Source organism: Cariama cristata, unplaced genomic scaffold (assembly GCF_000690535.1).
Source record: "Cariama cristata isolate BGI_N322 unplaced genomic scaffold, ASM69053v1 scaffold517, whole genome shotgun sequence".
Classification (NCBI taxonomy): Eukaryota; Metazoa; Chordata; class Aves; order Cariamiformes; family Cariamidae; genus Cariama; species Cariama cristata.
The window spans coordinates 92,050-111,629 of record NW_009628124.1 but is presented as its reverse complement, the minus strand read 5'-3'; the positions used below and the strand labels follow the sequence as shown (position 1 = coordinate 111,629).

Here is a 19,580-nt window from a genome sequence, read left to right as displayed (position 1 = left end):
GTAATTGAATACGTTCTTGTGTGGTTGACTATTCATTTTCAAGTCTAAACATACACATTCCTGTAGATTACATTGAATAGCTGTTATTTGCAAAGAATCACTGGTTTTTTGGTGATTATTTGAACATAATAAAATGTTTAGTTTTATTTTCCGTATAGTTCCAAAGCATGTCTTTGCACGGCCTAAGATGAACAGAGATTAATGTGTACTGGTATTTGATCTTTTCTACTTCAATGTGAATAGTTTCGCAGGTCACTTCATGTTCTTTCGAAATGAATGGTGAAGAGGAAACATGGGAAAAACTAGATGCAGAATTTGATCACTATGTTGTGGATATGAAGTCTCATGTTCTAAAACTACAGCATGAGTCAGGTAAATATGGTAAAATGTGCATATAGAGAAACAGTAGTAATAAAATTCTGGGTTACTGATAATTATTATGTGTACTTGTATCGCCTTTCTTTAACCAGACACTTAAGGTCTGATGTTTACAAGGTGCTGTTTTGAGGCAGGGTTTGTACAACTTTTAAAGTTGGATTTTTTTTTTAAGATACCTATTGCTGCTGTTTGAGCTTATCTGTCTTATCTTGCTGATGTAAATGTGCTTTTGCATAAGTACATTAAGTTCTCTATTTTTAAAAAATTAATTCAGTAGAAACTAAAAGCTTCTAATAGCCATTGCTTTTGAGATTGCACTTACAAAATTGCAAATGTTTTTTAGAGATAAGGTTTTTAAAATTTGGTTTAGGAATATGTACTAATATAAACATCAATTAATAAATGATGTTTTGTAAATCTGAGGATTAGAACAAACTGGTTATTATTAAAGGCACGAGCTCTACAAATTAAGACCTTGCTGTGTAAACATTTAATCAAATGAATAACTTTATCATCTGGTAGCAAAGCTGGTGTAAATAGAGATTGTTAAAATGAATGAATATTTATTGTATGTTTAAAATATTAATGCTCATGCAAGCTGTATGTTGTAGTAATGGCAGCTCTTGCAGTGAGTTCAGAATTCCTGGTGACTTATGTGTTCTGTAAACTTCTGGTAAACATGAATTTATACAAAATATTTCTGGATGATCCAAGTTTGAACTTTTGTTAAAGACTTACTTTTAATCTAGGTATTTAACCATTTTTTTCCTTTGGTTCGATCATTTGGGTTTTTTTTTTGTTCATTTTGCTTTAAACTTCTGGATAGAAGGGAAACATCTATAAAACTGTTGACCAGTAATGGCTTCTGGTTTTTTCTGTGTGTTTGATTTGCTCTGAAAATGTATAGCGGTTATGTATATCTGTATTTTTTAGAACAACAAAGATGTGCACTGTGGATTCAAAAACTGTGCGAACCCTCAGGAGCAGGCACAGGAATAGCGGGAAGGAAGAATCGGAACCTATATGCAAAACTCTTGCTCCACATGCTAAAACGAGGTGTGCTGGAAGGTCCTTTTACACATAAACCAGAACCAGGGATGCTGAAAACTTTACCATCCTACATGGTGGGTGTAACTTCTTTATAAGACAGACTTGCTTAAATATATTCTGAAAATACTTTTAAGTCTTTTGTTTGGCATAAATGTGAAAGACAGTTCTGAATGGAGTGGAATTGCATGTGGTAAATACAGGCATTTATGTTGCGTATCTTGTAATTGGTGCTGGAAAAAATCTTTCAGTGTGCAAAACCTTTGAGACCTGTTTCTTCTTCAAAATTCAGGTTCTAGGAAGCCTTATAAAAATAGGTGTTCTGAAGGAACAAATATAATTTTTGCCTAATTCTTTGAAAAGATGTAATAAAAGACTCTTGAGCCTATATTTTGTCTTAGTCAGCAGATAGTCCTTGTGAAAAGAAAAATGTGCTTAAATGAGGTGACTATAGTAGTCTGTCTTTCTGTGAAAGCAAAGATAACAGTATTCACATAGATATTGTGAAGCTTGCAGTTTGTTTTCTGAAGACCTGAATATACCTTGTCAATCGTTGGCATCAACTTTAGTGAGATAACAGTCCTGATTTATGCTAAAATTACCCATACTGACAGAAGTAAAATACTAGAATAGAAAACTGTTACGCTGTTTCCTGTTGTACTAATTTCCATGGGTTGGGAAGGTAATATTTGCACACCTCACTGACTTCATTGGGAAAAGAATTTTTGTACTGCAGATATTCCTGCAAGAAACAACATTAACAATGTAAAGAATATATTTGTGTAAATATTTTAGTGTGGATTTTGCGTTTATTTTGATTGTAGACAATTTATTTTGATGAACCAAATTCAACAAGAGTTCAGAGTAGTAACCCTGACTGGATAATGGGAGAACTAGGAAACAGTGAATCTAAGCACGAGGAATCGTGGAAGATATCTTCTAAAGAGGAGTCACCTTTAATATCACCACTTACACATGGGTAAGATTTCTGCATTTGCTTTATTCAGTATTTGATTCATGTTTAGTAGATGTTTAATTTGATAAGCTCTGCCTGTATGTTTCAATTTGTATGTATGAATTTATTACACTCCCTCATGGACTCATCTTGAATATAGTGTTTATACTTTATATACAGAAACTCTGGTAATAGCTTCTAACTTAATGATAACTTTTATACTTTTCTGTTATTACATTCCTTCTTTATGTCTGCTTCTCTGGCTTCTGTAGGTTGTCTTCCGTGTCCCATAGCTCTAGGTTGTCTTCCATGTCCCATAGCTCTATCCTCTTTTCCTTCCTCTTGTTCTCCTTCCACTTTCAGTTACAGACACTTAGCATGGAAAAACAATGGGCTCAACTGATAGTTTGAGAAAATTAGCAGCAACTGCAGAGGGGCCTTTATAGTGATTTGAACTGGTGGTTACCACGGGGTACTTGTGACTTTCACAAAGAGCTTGTTTGCTGCATAGAAATGATAGTCCGCTCTTTTGCACCATTATCTCTCTTCATGTTAACACTCTCTGTAGACTTGGTAACCTACTCTGTAGACTTCAAAAGTAGGTAATAGCTATTGTTCTGATATTCTAAGTATCTATCAAATAACCTGGTAGTCTAGTTACGTTTTTCAGACCTCAGATGTTATGGTGGCAAAGCACAGTGGTCACAAGGCAAGAATCAGAATTCGTGCAAAATTACTTAACTAGGAGAGGGAAGCACAGACAAATATGGACAGGCAGTAAGGAAGAAGTGATGTGGTAAAAGACTGTATAGATGCAGAAGACTCTCAGGCCAAATTTTTCTTAAAATAGGTCAAAACTGTTGTTGTCCCTTTGGAGTTCTTGTACTGTCCTCTTTTCTGCATGCTGATGTATGGAAACTGGAAAGTAGTATTAACTAATGAAGCTAAGGTGGATTAATCTTCACTATTTCTATGCAGTTCAAAATAAAAGGAACATACAATAAGCAAGGGACAAATAGTGTGGGGAGAGTGAATGTATAATAATAATTAAAAAAAAGTTGTAGAATAAGGTCATAATGCCAAAAAGAGCTTTTATATCAAATAGTTTTTAATGGCTTTTTTTCTATGGAGAACAGAAATACAAACAAGCATACAGATGGTAGATTTAAAGGATATTTTAGTGTTGTTGCTAACAGGTTTTTTAGAGGAAACAGAATAGTGACTCCCTGCAGATCAGCAAGTTTTGCTGTTCTGTAACAAAGGAAGAAAAGTTTGATGTGTACAAAGAAAGAGGGATTTGATCCATCTTTTTGCAAGCATGTTAGTTCTTATGAAACACAGCTGTTTGGCCTGTGTTTCATCATGGCTTCTGTATGAAATAGTAAGATTTCTTTGTATTTCCTGTAAGCTTCCTGAATCTTGGATTACAGAAGGTCAGACTGGACCAGCTATACTTGTTAAAACTTATGAGGCTAAAAATCAGAGCTCCTGCCTGTGAGATGCTCTACCATGTTTTACTCTCCTTTGGGAGGAGGATTGTTTGCAATAACTCCATCCTTGTCTGAACAATCTCTCTCTGAGTTTGATTTAAAATGTTTTGACTTATGTCACGCTGTCTACTACAAGTGCATGTGCTTTGTTGGTGACTAGCACCCCCTATGCCTAGATCTTGCATGTTTGTCATTAGGATAACGCAAAATTTCCAGTGTTGCTCATATGCAGCTGTGCAGCAGAATCCTGAATACCCGTAGCTGCACCTTGTTATGGCAATCCATTGGACAGTCTCTTTTTGTAGGTTTGCGGGAGCAGGTAAGCTTAAGCTGCATCCTTAGATCCAATCAGTTGGGTATAAAGCGGTTTATAGAGCAGGTAAAAGGATGAACAAGGTTTAACAAGGCCAAGTGCAAGGTCCTGCACCTGGGTCGGGGCAACCCCCAGTATCAGTACAGGCTGGGGGATGATGTGATTGAGAGCAGCCCTGCGGAGAAGGACTTAGGGGTGCTGGTGAATGACAGGCTAGACATGAGTCAGCAATGTGCACTTGCAGCTCAGAAGGCCAACCGCATCCTGGGCTGCATCAAGAGAAGTGTGGCCAGCAGGTCGAGGGAGGTAATTCTGTCCCTCTACTCTGCTCTGGTGAGACCCTACCTGGAGTATTGCATCCAGCTCTGGAGCCCTCAGCACAGGAGAGACATGGGCCTGTTGGAGAAGGTCCAGAGGAGGGCATCGAAAATGCTCCGAGGGCTGGAGCACCTCTCCTAGGAAGACAGGCTGAGAGAGTTGGGGTTGTTCAGCCTGGAGAAGAGAAGGCTTCGAGGTAACCTCATTGTGTCCTTCCAATACCTGAAGGGGGCCTATATGAGAGATGGGGACAGACTTTTTAGCAGGGTCTGCTGTGACAGGTAATGGTTTTAAACTAAAAGAGGGTAGATTTAGACTAGACATAAGGAAAAAAATTTTTACAATGAGGGTGGTGAAGCACTGGAATAGATTTCCCAGAGAGGTGGTGGAAGCCCCATCCCTGGAGGCATTCAAGGTCAGACTGGATGGGACACTGAGCAACCTGATCTAGTTGGAGATGTCCCTGCTCACCGCAGGGGCGTTGGACTAAATGACATCTGAAGGTCCCTTCCAACCCAAATGATTCTATGATTCTATGAAATGTATCAGGTTATTAAGCCTTGTTTTCCTGTTGGCTTAGAGAAATGTTCCTGCAGTATTAAAGGTGTCCCAAGCTGGTCAGTTGAACACTGTTGAAAATCATAGGCTTTTTTCTGTCTTATTTTGTGGGAATCTTAGGTAAATTTCAGTTTAATCTACATTCTGTTCTTAACTATTTACTTTCTTTCTAATTTTTCTTATGCAGTGCAACTTTGCGCTGATTATAAAGATCTATGTTCCATTTTTCTATGTGGCCACATTTCAATCGTGGATGGAGTTGCTTATTGTTTGCTCATTTTGAAGTTGAGTTAATATTTGAACTCTTTGAAATCCTTGGTGAATAAAGTACTCTTAGAGGTAGAGTGAGAATATTATTCAAAACTTTGTAGGCTCTGTGCAAGAGGGAGGAAGTGAGTGTTTGCTCTACTTCTATGTGAAACTTCTGGTTTGGTTTCATTGCATTATAAATATGGTCACAGGTTTTGTTTCAGAAGTCTAATGCTTTTTTTAATGTGTTCACGTATTTTTTTCATAAGTGGTTATCGTTAGCTATTCTTTTTATTTTTTAGGCATGCTGATGTTTATGCTATGTATCACAGTGCCAAGTCTTGCATCTTTTAATTTTTCAGCTGTGATTTCAATAGATGACAGATAGGTGCTCTTGCAAGTTACATCACATTGATAGTGAATATCGTGAAACTTTTCCTCTTACTTATCCATTAACTGTGTGTACTTCTAACAGTCATTTAAAAAGTCACTCTTAGAACTGATGCATTTCTTCTTTCTGAGTTCTACAATGTTAATGATAAAGGTGTCTTCTGGTTGCTTATGCTCAAGTGCTCTGATATGAACCTGTGGCTTTGATAGCAGACTTGTGGTTTAAGAAGCAAAGGTGGAGAATGGAGAAATTGCCAGCTGTGTTACCATATTACTGCTTTAGGCTTGGTAATACAAAGAACCATTGGGAAGAGCTGTCCAAATACCCTCAATTAAAAAAACTAGATTTGACCTTATGAAAACAAGGAATGTATTATGCTTTTTGAGAAAAGAAATACTTTTTGAGACCTCAGCTGAATCTGTGTTAAGATACTGTTGTGTCATATCGAGATACCTGGCATAGATCTGATCAGAGTGTCTTGGTCGCTAGGAGCAGCACTGTCACGATAAAGTATCACTCTGGGTATTACAAGCAAGCAATATCAGCACATCTCTCCCCTATTAGATCAAATCTAACATAGTGATATCCCTCCAAGGCCATATTTGTGGCATACAAATACACCTAACTCCTCTGAATTCCTTACTTGTACTGTCAGCTGAGGTGTTATTTGTTTGGGTGAGGCAGCATACTCCTCCCTCTGCATCCGGCTGGTGCTTGTCCCCATTTCAGGAAGGCTGACGTACAGTTTCACCTACTCCATCCCTTGTATTCTTTACCATATTTTTTTGTCTCTTCACTACCTGGATTATAGTAGAATATTGGATTTTTCTCTTTCCCATTCAGTTTCTGAACCTAAGATTCAGCTTGGTTTGGCAAAGTTCCCTAGGCTGTGGGCAGGGTAGTGAAGCTTTATTTCATTTACTTTTTCTTTTTTGTCCTGTGGGACTGTAGCAGTACCTACATTGGTGACGAACAGGTGGTTCCCAAGGTGCTGGTGACTTCTCTGGAGACCTGTATTGTGTATTACTTCATGCCAGGAAAAACAAGTAAATGTGATGGAATAATTTACTGGCTTAAAGAAATCTGGAAGTGAAACTTAGCTGTATAGGCATGGCTCTGCTAATGGTTACTCATACCAAGAATGGAGCTGTGTCTAAGGAAATCTGGATTTGTGTTAGCAGTTAGAATTTTGATAGTTCTGTAGATTACACGAATTAATCTTCATAGCAATGAGAATCTTACTTTAAATGTGTGAGTTGTGCAGGAAGAAATACTGAAGGTAAATGTTTCAGCTGTTACGCTTTGTAGAAATAGCTTCTTTAATACTTACTTACACGTATCTATATTAAGATGTTAGCTGTACTCAACATGCAGATCCTGTCTTTGTATTTACAGTTTTGAACGAGCCATCGGTGTGAATAAAGGATTGAGTATTTCTGGACTCTGTAGTTTGGAGAGAGAGCCAGCAGATGGTGATCTTGTTACATTAGACTTGTCTCTACTCAGCGTGTGTATTTGAAAAACTGTATCCGTAGGCATGGAATATATGTAGTTGGATGAACATTTTGCTTTCCAACAGTGACTCAGTTCTTAGAGGTAGACTACAACATTTTCTCAGGGCAAGACAGATAATGTCAGTGAGAAATGTTTGAGTAATTTTTTGATGTTTATTTATCTCAAGATTCCCTACTTTAAAAGAAGCGAACAAATGGGGAAGTTCTTTACATAGTTATTTTTATCTTGCAATAGGCGTACTTCTATGCATGAAGATTTTTGGGTTTTCTATATGCGGTTGTTTATCTGGCTAAATAAAAAGTAGATAGACAAACCCTACTTGCAAACTAGGGTGTAAATGAGTAAGACCAAGCCAACTGGTGCTAGAAAGGTGCATCTTTATTTTGAAACATGAGAGAATTGATTTTATGAATGTGTAGTTGGGTTTGAACAGAAACCTAGTCTTTCTGACCCCATAGGAAAATTCTACTGTATGTTTATAGATTGTTATTTTTGTTAAAGGTTAGTGTGTAGCTGTGCTGTACTAGGAGGAACCAGTGAGTTTCCCTTACTTTGTTCCTAGTAGGAAATTATTTATTAATCTCCTTTATTAGTAGCAAATTGCTTCCTTCTCCCATGCTAGCTCACTGTTTTGGCTGAAGCAGGAGGTTGCAGGGCTGATGTCAAGAGTCTGACCATTCTCTACTCACCTGCCGTGAGGGGAAAAAGAAAGAAGCTTGTGATTTCTGGAGCCTGACTCTTATTAGCAGAGGTCTGCAAAAGGGAGTGAAAGAGTAGCATATGCTTGATATCAGCAAAATTGCGGTCCGTCCTTAGCGGTCTTTTAAAATTCTGTGTATAGAATCAAGTAAAGCAACTTCCTTTTCAATTCCTCTTCAAAATGGCAAATATAGAACTAAGAATATATCTAGACTTTTTTTCCTCATTTTGTCAATTTAAAAATATTACAGGTAACCTGGGTTGGTTTGAATATTTATTGATGTTCCTTAATCTCTTAATGATAGGGGCATGAATTCTGTTTTCTCTCATTTTAAACAATGGAAACTTTATTGAATTTTTAGGTAACCTGAGTATTGTTCAGAAAAGAGGTCTGATAAAAGTGCCGATTTACTGACAGGCAAAGATTCATCTGCTTTTAATGAAAGATAATTTTGTGTCAAATGAAATCTTGGTAAGAAATGCATGATTTGGAATACTAGAGACAGTCGTATTATGTTTCATTTGATCTTTTTTACCTCTAAGACTTTGCTTATCTAAACTATGTACTGCTTTGTAATTGTTATTTTGCATCTATATATGTTGTTGATATTTATTGGTGCTGGGAGGGAAGGTATGCTCCCAGTTGTTTTATTTCATTGTTCCCTGCTGTTTTGATGAAAGCTGGGAGGGTGTGCTTCATGAAAAGTTTGTCTGTGCTTGTCTTCCTAGAAGTGACTAGTTTACATTGTACATCCAACAGTTGTCTTTCTGTTCATAAACACTTAATTTGTCTCAGTGTCTTTTTGGCATAACTTACTGCCTAATTTGCTGCTGGGTGGAAAGAATGAAAGGTATTTTAATGGTCTGACTTGATTTTCATACAGTATAGCCAGTCATAGGAAGGTGAATAGACTAACAGGAGTTTTTTAATTAACTTAGTGTGTGTAGATTTGACATTGCAATATATGCTGAAGAGTGTTTCAGTATTGTTTTGGATCTTTTGCTGTATCAGCCTATCTAATAAACTCTTACAATTTTTATTTTGTTCCACGCTGTTCTTTTCTTTCACTGTTCTATAGTTGAGAAAGGTTTGTTGACTACGTGCATCAGTGAAGGTTATCTTCACCTATCTGCTATTCTTAATTTCCTTTTGTTCAAATGCTTTATTTATGACAAAAGTTTTTTCCAGAAAATCCCTGTCCACAGTTCTCCTCTACTGGGTAGAGTACTTGTTCATGCTGTACTTGTATCCTGTCTTTAACATCCCCCCCCGTGTATACCACTTTAGTCCATAAAATAGCTGAAATGTAATGCAACTCATATAGGCTTTGTGACTTGTTTCTTTGACGCGTTACTCTCCACCCTGGCCTATCAAGTCATTGCTTTTCTAATGAGCTGTATATGTAGTTCTTGCCCTTGTCTTCAGGTTTGTATGTTAGATACACGTTTGTCTAACCTCCTATTTTTTTGGTCTTAAAGTCTTCTCCCCTATGGTGTGGCCAACCATCACCTTAATTCATTTTTCTTCTCCGAGTTGCTGGACTTCATTGTATGCTGTCTCATATGCTTAACAATTTTGTTTCAAAAATGTCTCCTAGATCAGCCTTCTCAGTTAACTTGGATTTATTCTTAAAATCTGTTGGGAGATGTTGGATCATGTAGTAACAGAAACGCAAAGAACACCTTTTAATATAGTGTGATGTACACAATGTTTCTGGTGGTTTTGTTGGTGTGGGGTTTTTTGGGTGTTGTTTTTTTAATGGAATGCTAAAGGCTTTTGTTTGTCTTTAATAAAAATATTTTTTTTATTATTCTACTATTTCAGATCTTTACATGTTGACAATTATTTGTGGGGTTTTTTGGGTGTTGTTTTTTTAATGGAATGCTAAAGGCTTTTGTTTGTCTTTAATAAAAATCTTTTTTTATTATTCTACTATTTCTGATCTTTACATCTTGAACAATTATTTTCTCTTGTATACTTTAAAAGATTTTATTTTAAGATTAACATCCTTTATGTGCCACAAGTTGTTGAAAATGAATTCTTCTCTTTCTGCTTACTCTTTTTGTTGATAACAGGGAAAGATTCAAGTACAATGAGAAGCCAGCATTAAGATCACATTCTATGAGTTCTCACCGGGCAGATGAAGATAACCTAGCCACAGCACTGTCTGTAAGATGCTTCTCCTTTTTGTCATAAAAGTTGCTCTAGTTTCAATGAATTGTTTTTGTATATCCCCGTAAAGCTGTTATTTCAAGTTGCATGAGTCATGATCCCTGTGTACGAGTGCAGACACTTGGGAAAGACTGATAGGAAGGACTAAAGCTCATCAAAATCTGCCCTCTGCAAGTGCAGGGGAAAAGAATTTCTTGTAGGATGCTCTCAATTCATCCTAGTGTTTGACCTCTGTTTAGTGTAGCGTGTTTAATGTCTGCTGTATTGTTTTCACTAGGCTTGGTAAACTGACTGTATTGACATCAACTTGTGTTTTGCAATAGTAGATTAAAGCAAGCTGCGTAGATGTCTTTGGCTCTGTTTAATGATGGCTGACCTCTGAAAAAGGTGAATTTTGGACAGTTTCTTTTATCAAACTTTCCACAAGTAGCATTATGGCTGATGGAAGGACACTAAACAGACTTCATGTAAAACCCTTTTAGTCCAAAATACTTAACGATATTGTATGTATAATTGCAAGCATTTAAACTTACTCATGACAAATATATGTTATCAACAAGTATGCTATTTTCTTCCGTGGATGTGTTCTCTAGCCTTGTAGTGTCCAGTCTTTATTACTAGAGAGGTCTATCTCCTGTGGTTCGTTCACTGTAGCCAGTGCATCTATAACAGCTCCCGTTCCTCCATGAAACCCTGAATTTCCCGTATGTACATTGTGGGTCTGCCCACCCTTATTTTTTGATTGTATCAGAGGAACAGTTCAGAAAGATTGCAGCTGGAAGTGGGCTGTTGACACCTGAGCAGTTCATGTAGACTGTTCTTAACCTTCTTTACTGGGCACAATCCAGAACTGATGAGGAGATGAAGTACAAGTGGGATAAACTGGAAGCTTGCTTCTGAGGTCTGTCTTTCTGAGGAAATTTGTGTGCTGCTATGCATTTGGAATAGAGGACTAGCAAGGGGATGTTTTATCATGGCAGGCTACAAACGGTCTGTGGGCAAAAGTTGAATGTCTCTGCTGTAGGCTCTGGTTGGTATGAATGTACTTATGTGTGTTGATTGTATATACACAAATGTAATTTTAAAAAGAAATGCAATAATTAAAAAAATAAAAACATATGCTGGATTTACTAAATTTCTCCTTATTGGTTTCCTGTTTGTTTCACTTGACTTAAAACAATATTTCTTATGAAACAATTATTGTAAAGAAAAGGATTTCTTTCAGTTGAAACCTGGATTTGGGACTTTAAAGTTTTTTTGGTGGTGTGTTTGTTGTTGTTGTTGTTTATTTTTTTTCCTGGCTCTGCCACAGACTTCCAGGGCAATGTTAGACAAATCACTTCACTTCATTGTTCTTCAGCTTCATATATTGGATTCTACCGTGATTACAACTTTAAAAGGGCCTTTAAGTGAAATGATCCTCTCTTGCTTTGCCAAACAGTTTGAACGTTTGGCTGACTAGAACAAATAATATCTTGTTCTGTTGTCGGTGATGCACAGATGTTCTGGCGTAATTTAGGCCCAGGTAGAGGGAACAGGGAGTCTTTTAAGAAACATTAAGAACTGCCTCAACCAAGTGTTGATTAACTGAAGTCAAAACTCCATTCACTGTACATTCATAACGAATGAGCAGACTTAAAAAAGAGGAGCTTGCGTGCCGGTACACAAACCTCTTGCTAACAAAACTTAATGAGACAAAGTAATTCACACTTCAATGTTCTGTTTTTCTAAATAGTGTTATATCTCAGTTAAGGAAAATTGTCTGTATCACGTCCCTTATTTGATACATTAAATATAATCAGTAGTTACTGTTATCCTACAGGAAGAACTTCTGAAAGACATAGCCTTAAGCAACAGTAATCACAGTTCTTACTGAATGTTGGAAATTCTTTCCGCAAAGAGGATCCCTAGCCTTGAGCTGGGCAGCAGCTACTCTATCCTCTGCTTTTGCAGCTCTGCCCACTATAACTATCCCTGCCTTACTGTGGTTTCCTTTAATTATTATTACTTTTTTTATTTGGAGGCTGATCACGTGATCTCTGAATTCTGGATTAGCCCCACAAAAGGTACTGTGGAGATGGATCATCTCTAGAATAGGTCTGTTGCCTGAACAACGGAGTATTTTAATTTTTGTTTAGCAAACTCACCCTTTGTAAAGGAGGCTGTTCCTTTTGAAATAAGTAAAATAAAGAGCAACATTAAAGTGAGGAGGTAGGCTAATGTGTCCTCTGAATTCCTTTCTTAGCACAGTATCCTACTGGTAACTGGGCTATTTAAATTAAAGCTGTCAGAGGTATCATGACACAATTAGGAAGTGCAGTGTAGGCATGGCCCAAATCAATGAGAAGCTTTTTTTTTTTTTTTAAAGACTATGTATCTGCCAGTTCTTCTGATATTTTGTTTGACTTTTTTATGTTCCAGGACCATCGTCATAAAAAACCCATTTCTTTGGATGACAGTGACCTTGAAGCACGTCTCAATAGTTGGAATCTTGGGGTAAAATAAACAGAGTACATTACTTATTGACTTGAAATGAAAACTCCTTAGTAATATAGTCTGCATCTCTGGATTTAGTCAACAAAACTTTGTGTAGGAATCAGTCTTTTAGAAATGAATTGGTAAAGCTTTGGAAGATTAATTATGAATATATGTCATCTTGAGAAGAAAATGTTAAAATGCCTCATTTTTAAGCAATAACAGTCTTATTGTATTTAATATAGTTACTGGTAAATCAAGCAAAATAATAATACCCGCTGGTCAAAACCAAGCGTCTGTCTGGTAGAAATTCAGACTGCTTCTTCATAACTCAATAGTGTTATTTTTGAGTTTATGCTTGTACAAATGAAAGAAGAGTTTGACTTTCTCTATTATTATTTTCTTTTAAGGAATACAGAGATTGCAAACTATTAATACAACTCAATTTTTTTTTTTGCCAGTTTGCCTCCTTTTGGAAATGTTCAAGGGGCTTTTCAGTGTGTTAACTTCTTTCCTTCCCTTTTAAGAATTAGAATCTTCAGACCAACTCTGTGGAAAGAGTAGAATGTGTTTGTGAATTTGCTTTGCTGAAGAATGAATCTGTATTTCTGCAGTACTCTGGCCTATGTTCTTGTGTGGCCTTGGCTTTAGAATGTGTTTGTGAATACGGTACTTTTGCTATGATGCTGAGATTTGTCCTGACTTTGATATATCAAACCTAAAGTATCTGAAAGAGAATCTATTGTGGGGATGGAATAAAGAGGAGTTATTTCTTGGACAGCTTGACAACTTCAGAACTATTATTTATTGGATATCAGTAGAAATGCAGGAGACGTGTCCCCAAAACTTTCCATGTTTGTAGCTACAAGGACTTTAATCTGTATTAAATTTTTTTTTAGACTCTAAACCACTTTTGTAAACACTCTGCAAAATAAAACCTGTTTTCAAGCTACCATCTTTTCTTAGGATTTCAACACATCCTCTCTATTTTTGGGCTGGTATAACATGAGAGGTAAATACAATGAGGCAGTAAATATATTTTTATAAGGAGAGATGAAAAAATTGCTAGCTAAGATTGCTGCGAATCTGTGTTAATCTTTGCTTGCATGTACAAATTTAATATGTAGGGCTTGATCTATGTGTTGTTCCTGAGCAGTTAATCAGATATTTTGGACCTGGACATATTAGATGAATTTAAATTTTATTTTAATTTAAGGCTACTGTTATAATAAGACTTTACTCCCTTGGTTGTGTTTTCTACGGTATTAGTCCATGACAATTCTAAGGTCATAGTGAAGTTCCTTCTCTCTGTAGCTTTCCTCTGTATTTTTTCTGTTGTGGTTTTTTGTCTTTTTTAACCCTTTCCTCTGCACCACCAAATCTTTAACCTATTTGATTAGGATTAATATCCTCATAACAATTTAATTTTATTAAGATCACTGTTAATAAAGAGGTTTTTTCTATTTTTTTCTTATTTTCTGAGCTCAGTTGTGTTTGGGAGAGAAGGCAGCTGAAGTTAGGAGGCATGAAAGCTAGTTTCTAATGAAATACTTCAGCTTTGTTTTCTTAAAAATAAAGTCGTATATTTTCACGTTGTCATTTTAATCAGTTGCCAAATAATCCTTATTCTTCCTACACTATTGTCAGTCCAGAGGGATATGACAGCATTTAAAAATCTTGCCTATTACAATCTGTTTTGCTAAATTTGCTAAATTCTCTTCAGTAAAATCGTAAATAATAGGAGAGAACCTTAACTTTTTGTGTCTTCCTTGGTGTTTCTCTTGCTGTTTTGGTGCCTGTTAGCGTTCTAAATGCAAACTGCTTGCTTGCTTTCCTTCTGAGAGAGAAGGAAGTCTTGACCTTGAGACAATCCAGGAGCTGCCTGGCTGCTTTCTCCCAACTGAAGGTAGAGATTAGTGAAAATGTTAGTCTAGGTACGTGGTATTGCTCCTTGGAGCTCCTTGTCTTTTATAGAGTAACACAAGATCAATTTCTAGCACTTTGAGACACAGTTGAATATATTTTTCAGGACCTGCAGTTTCGTAAAGTAGGGAGAGTGGATCTCCAAAAAGCTTCTCAATAGCAGTCAACTCCAGTTTGCAAAAGCGCTATGCAGGTGTCTGAAACAAATGTGCAAGGAATCACTTACAAATTTTGGATATTTGGGCTGTATAAATACCTGGATTATGGGAGCAGATAGTTGTAATACCTTGAGCTTTTAAAGCTACTTTAAGTGGGAAACTTGCTCATGGCCATTTACAAATGGTTCCAATTGATGCTGACAAAGAATCTCTTTATATCCAACATTTTTTGTATCAGTGTGGATCTGCCTGCTTGCTTATCTCTTTAATTTTATTTGTTTTTTATTTCTTAATTGAAATTCCAGTCTGCAATCATGTTGTGTTGATAATGGATGGTTATTAAACTATGATGATCCTCCACTGATATGGGAGCTGTCTTGGATAACAAATTGGCTACTGGGACACATAAATCAGTTTTTCAAGTCTCTTCTCCAGGGATGACAATTAAACAAGTCACTGGTGAGAGACTTTGCCTGATAAGATTTGTTGGGAGTTACCTGACACAGAGGATTTGAGGCTGTAAAAGAGACGTCAGTAAGTGGTTACTTTTTAAGAACCCATTGGAGGCCATGATCCATAAGAGTCAGGAAGTTTTAAGTAGAGTTTCATACTTAAAGAAGAATATGCAATTATTAAAGATGAAAAAAAAAAAGCTTACTAAATGATGGCAGCACTTCAGAATGTGTAAGGTTTGAGTGTAAGACATGACTGCTATTATTTGTAAGCATTTACATTGCCATAGGAGCATCTAGCTATATTTGAATTTCTAGCCACATTTGCAGACCATTTGAGAAACTTAATTTACAAGCGATCCCACCTCAGATATAGAAGACCCTTGACCCAACAGAATGCTTCAGTAGTGGGTGAAAGTTAGGAAAGGAAATGCAGAATGGCTTTCACTTTGAACTGCCTAATATAAAGAACAGTTGTTTTTAAAAAGCTTTTCAAAATTTCCTTGGGTTTTTTGGGGTTTTTACTTGTGTGTCAGGGAATAAATGGTGAATCAAGGTTGCTAATTTGGCAAAGAATCTGTGCTTCTGTACATTGCTCTTTCAATGATGGGGACGGAGCTGATCCTGGGAATTTTGGACAAGTCCTTATACAAGGATTTTTCTCAGTTTGAATCCTTGAAATTTTAGGAAGCTATTCTTATTTCAGGCAAGCATATATGGAGAATATGCTTTCATTCAAGAATCTACAAATATCTAGATAGATGCTCTACATAAAGGTGAGAAAAGATTAGCACCTTCCTGCTGTGAGTTGCTGCTAGGCCTTCAGTGTCCCAATGTAGGCTTGTCTGGATTATAATGACCAGTTATAAACTGGTAATTTATTTTTACCTGTATCTTTTGGGCTTCTACTTTGATATATTCTGAATTTCCTCTTCTTCAAGGGTTGTGTATTGTTAAAGTCACATTCTGAATGTGTTTTCACTTTTTATGATATGCCTATATCAGTGGCTGAGACATTATTATTATTATTATTATTAAAAATTCTATGAAAAGTTTTGGAAAATAATTTTATGATTTCTCTACTAAGCAGAGAGGTCAAAGCTTAACAGACTGTAATATGAAGGCTTCAGATATTTGATATTATTAGTAATAACATTTTCTACATGAGAAATAAGACTGTTGCATTACTTTGCTAATATCGTTGCTTCTTATGGGTAATAAAAGACTTTTTCTGTTTGCCTTGCAGCATTCCTGAGTATCTCTATCAAACATTTTACTGTCCATGTTCTTTAGATTCTAGTCATGCATGGGTAAATTTAAAAAAAAAAAAAAGTGGAGTTTTGATTGTGATATATTAGTATTCCATGTATGAAAGGCAAATTTAAGCTAAATTTTAATACATTATAAAAATATTTTTTTTTTCTTAGCCCTCATTGACTCTTAGCTAAACTGATGTGGGGACTTTCCTTTATTAAGTGTTCATGCCTTGGAGTTGCATTTGCAATCTAGAAAAGAAGAAATCCTTTTGTATTGCTGGTTGAAGGGAAAAGTTTCAGAGCCAGGAGTTTAGACAAATGCAAGTAATCTTTGGTCATGTTGTTACTTTGAACTTTCTTTGTCATTCTTTAGCTATTTTAGAACGTAATAAAAATACCTCAGCTATCTTATTTGATTAACAGCTGTCAACAAACTTTTACATGTTGTTGCAAATTTAGTACACCTCGTAAATGGAACATCCTCACTTTCCCTTTATGTCTCAAAAAATAATTATATATTGTGAAATATATGTAGTGTCAGGAAAAGAAGCTTGCTGGAGAACTTAATTAAACTTACCTTTTTTTTCCCCCCTCTTGTAGTTAAGCTTTTTAGATTGTAGACAAATACATTTTTTTGATAGAAAATTTAAGTTATGTAAAGGAACAACAATGAATTAAACCCCTGCATATTCTTACCTGACCTGCCTATATATATATATTTCATTATGCTTCTGATACAGTTTCATTTGTCACTGAATTGTAACTAACTTTAGGTGTGACAAAGCAACTCTTTTAAACATCCCAGGAAATTCAGCACTTCACTTTACGTAGAAAGCATAAAAAGAGATTTTACCCTGGGGAAATAGCAAAGGGGTTTTTAATCAGAGAGAAAGTAATTTTTTTCATCCCTGGAATTCAGCCAGGACAAGAATTAACTCTTTAGCTTTTACCAGAAGCGATGTGGGATCTTCAGTACAAAGAACCTGGACACTCAGGTCTTGCCCAGAATTTATCACGGGAAATGTTATTACCTAATAAAGGTTTAAGAGGACATAGACCAAAGAAATTCCATGGTCAGCGGCTCACATTACGTTCTTACATTCTTTTTTCTTGGAGAAATTATATATAACACAGGGTTAAAGTAGATGTAAGCATGAAGAATTCTTGGGTGGCTACAGCAACAGTGTATTATGCCTGTTTCGTGTACTTGGCTCACATCTGCCTGTGTCTTTGCAGTCTAGTTAAGCTCAACCATTTCTGTACAAACCCTTTGATTATCTTTTGTTTGGTTTCTCAGTCTGTCTGCTTACTATAAACATACCTACTGTATATGTTGTGGTGTTGGAGGGCAGCAACACTGTAAAAACTTTCCCACAGTGAACTCCAAGTGGTGGTGTGACTTCAAAAAATCAATTCAACTTCCATGCTGACAAACAATCTTCATGTGCTTTAATGTCCTTCCACTAAGACTGCAGAAGCAGCATTAAAGTGAACTTCCCTACAAATTATGATGTTAGATAAGAATGTCCTTACTCAAATTTCCTGAAGCTACTCAGCAGTTATTTCTGTAGGGGACATGCTGGCTGGCTGGGTTTGTTAGATTAAAGTAAGAACTTAGGGCAAGGTTCAGTTTGGCTGTTTACCATTTCAAAATCTGAAGTGTTCTTAACTCTTTTATGTGTGTTTTTTTCCATCCTTGTTTTGAAAACAATCACATTTTGTCTTTGAAGAAGCTCAAGTGGGAATGTGCAACAACCCTGCTGATCCAAATGTGGTTTGTTGTTTTTTTTCCTGAATCTTAATGTATACAGCAAACTTTCTGACTCTGTACTGGACTGTAGTAAGCTACAGTCGTGCATTGTTGAAGATAAGTGTACCTTGATAAACATATTCTGAAGAATGAAATGTGACCCCTGAAAGGGTAGAATGGAAGCCTAACACTATCATTGTTGTGGTATTTACTGTGTCAAAAGAGCAGCAGCTTTGGTATACGTTTCCGGACTATGACAGATGTAAAGCCTGTATGCTATTTTCAGCCTGAGGGATGAAATATAGTTGATGTCCTGAGGATGAGTCTTGTGGAAGTACTTAGTGCTCAAAATTGTGGTTTTTTTCTGCACTGACCTTGCTTTTGGGGGAGACCATTTCAGCTCGGTTTACTTTTATCAGTGCTTTACTTATTGCTTGCTTTGGTAGCTTTAAAATTATATACTTCAAAACTGCTTAGTTTTGACCGGTTTAGGTGGTGTTATTTTAACATTCTTTTAAATAGAAATTGAAAACACTAAAGTTAAAAATTATGGCTAATTTACCACAAATTGTGTTTTGGAATCTGTGGTTTTGGGCAGATTTCTGCTATACCTTTTTCAATTTAGGAGAATGAGTGTATTTTCATAAAGTAGATTATTTCTGTTAAGTAATGAGGGTCTCTTAATTGGGATCTGATTCCCAGCTCTGGTTTATGAGGACTTGAGTAGTAGAAGGTGACCATGCCAGTCCTCATTTGTTGTCTGTTTGACTGCCTAATAGAACAGGAGGATCCAAACTCTTGTCTACAAAGAAATTCAAAATGCCGTTTTTGTTAAGAAGTGGTATTTACAAATTAGAGTTCAGTTCTAGTTCAAATAAAGATGACTTTCATGATGACATTTATTTGGTTCATACTCTTAAAAAAGCATGTGATTTACTGTTCTTCTCATGGCAGCCCTTCAGTTTCATACGTATGTATTTTGGTTTGTCTTTGACCTTTTGCTTATTATTTTTAAATTTACATGTTTCTCATAAATCCAAGCTTTTCTCTTTTTTGGGAGTTCTTTATTGTGATATTCCCTCTTTAATGTGGTATAATTTTGAGAACAAGAAGTTTTGCAGAAGACCAGCATGAAAAAAATTAATGTTGAGGCATTAAATGTTTACAGATCAGTTTAAGTGGATATAATTCACAACAAGTAACAAAGTGGGAACATTTAACTTCAAAGCACATATGGCTGCTGTTACAAAATCCAAAAATGCAAGACTTGGGCCATACAAAGTATTAAAGACACATTTTCCTTTTTTCTCATAAACAAGTAGGATATACCTTAGCTTTTTAGATTGGTTTTGAAATGGAGACTGGAAACAGCTTAATTTCATGGTCAGATAAAGTATTTGAATTAATTGTAAATATTTACAATCATTTTTAGCCTTAAAAAAGCAAAAGTAAAGGTTGATTATATCCACTTTAGAATTAT

General features: G+C 36.1%; 1 protein-coding gene across 1 annotated transcript in view; it reads left to right on the top strand.

Annotated features, from left to right (window-relative positions):
• Positions 1-272: 272 nt before the first annotated feature.
• The window catches only part of LOC104165103 (centrosomal protein of 112 kDa-like), a gene marked incomplete at its 3' end in the record, with an annotated part of 108,633 nt that continues 89,325 nt past the window's right edge, over positions 273-19,580 (top strand). The window contains 5 exon segments of the mRNA XM_009704650.1: positions 273-372; positions 1,312-1,502; positions 2,250-2,404; positions 9,990-10,083; positions 12,508-12,582. Of these exon segments, the coding sequence (XP_009702952.1) occupies positions 273-372; positions 1,312-1,502; positions 2,250-2,404; positions 9,990-10,083; positions 12,508-12,582 (615 nt within the window).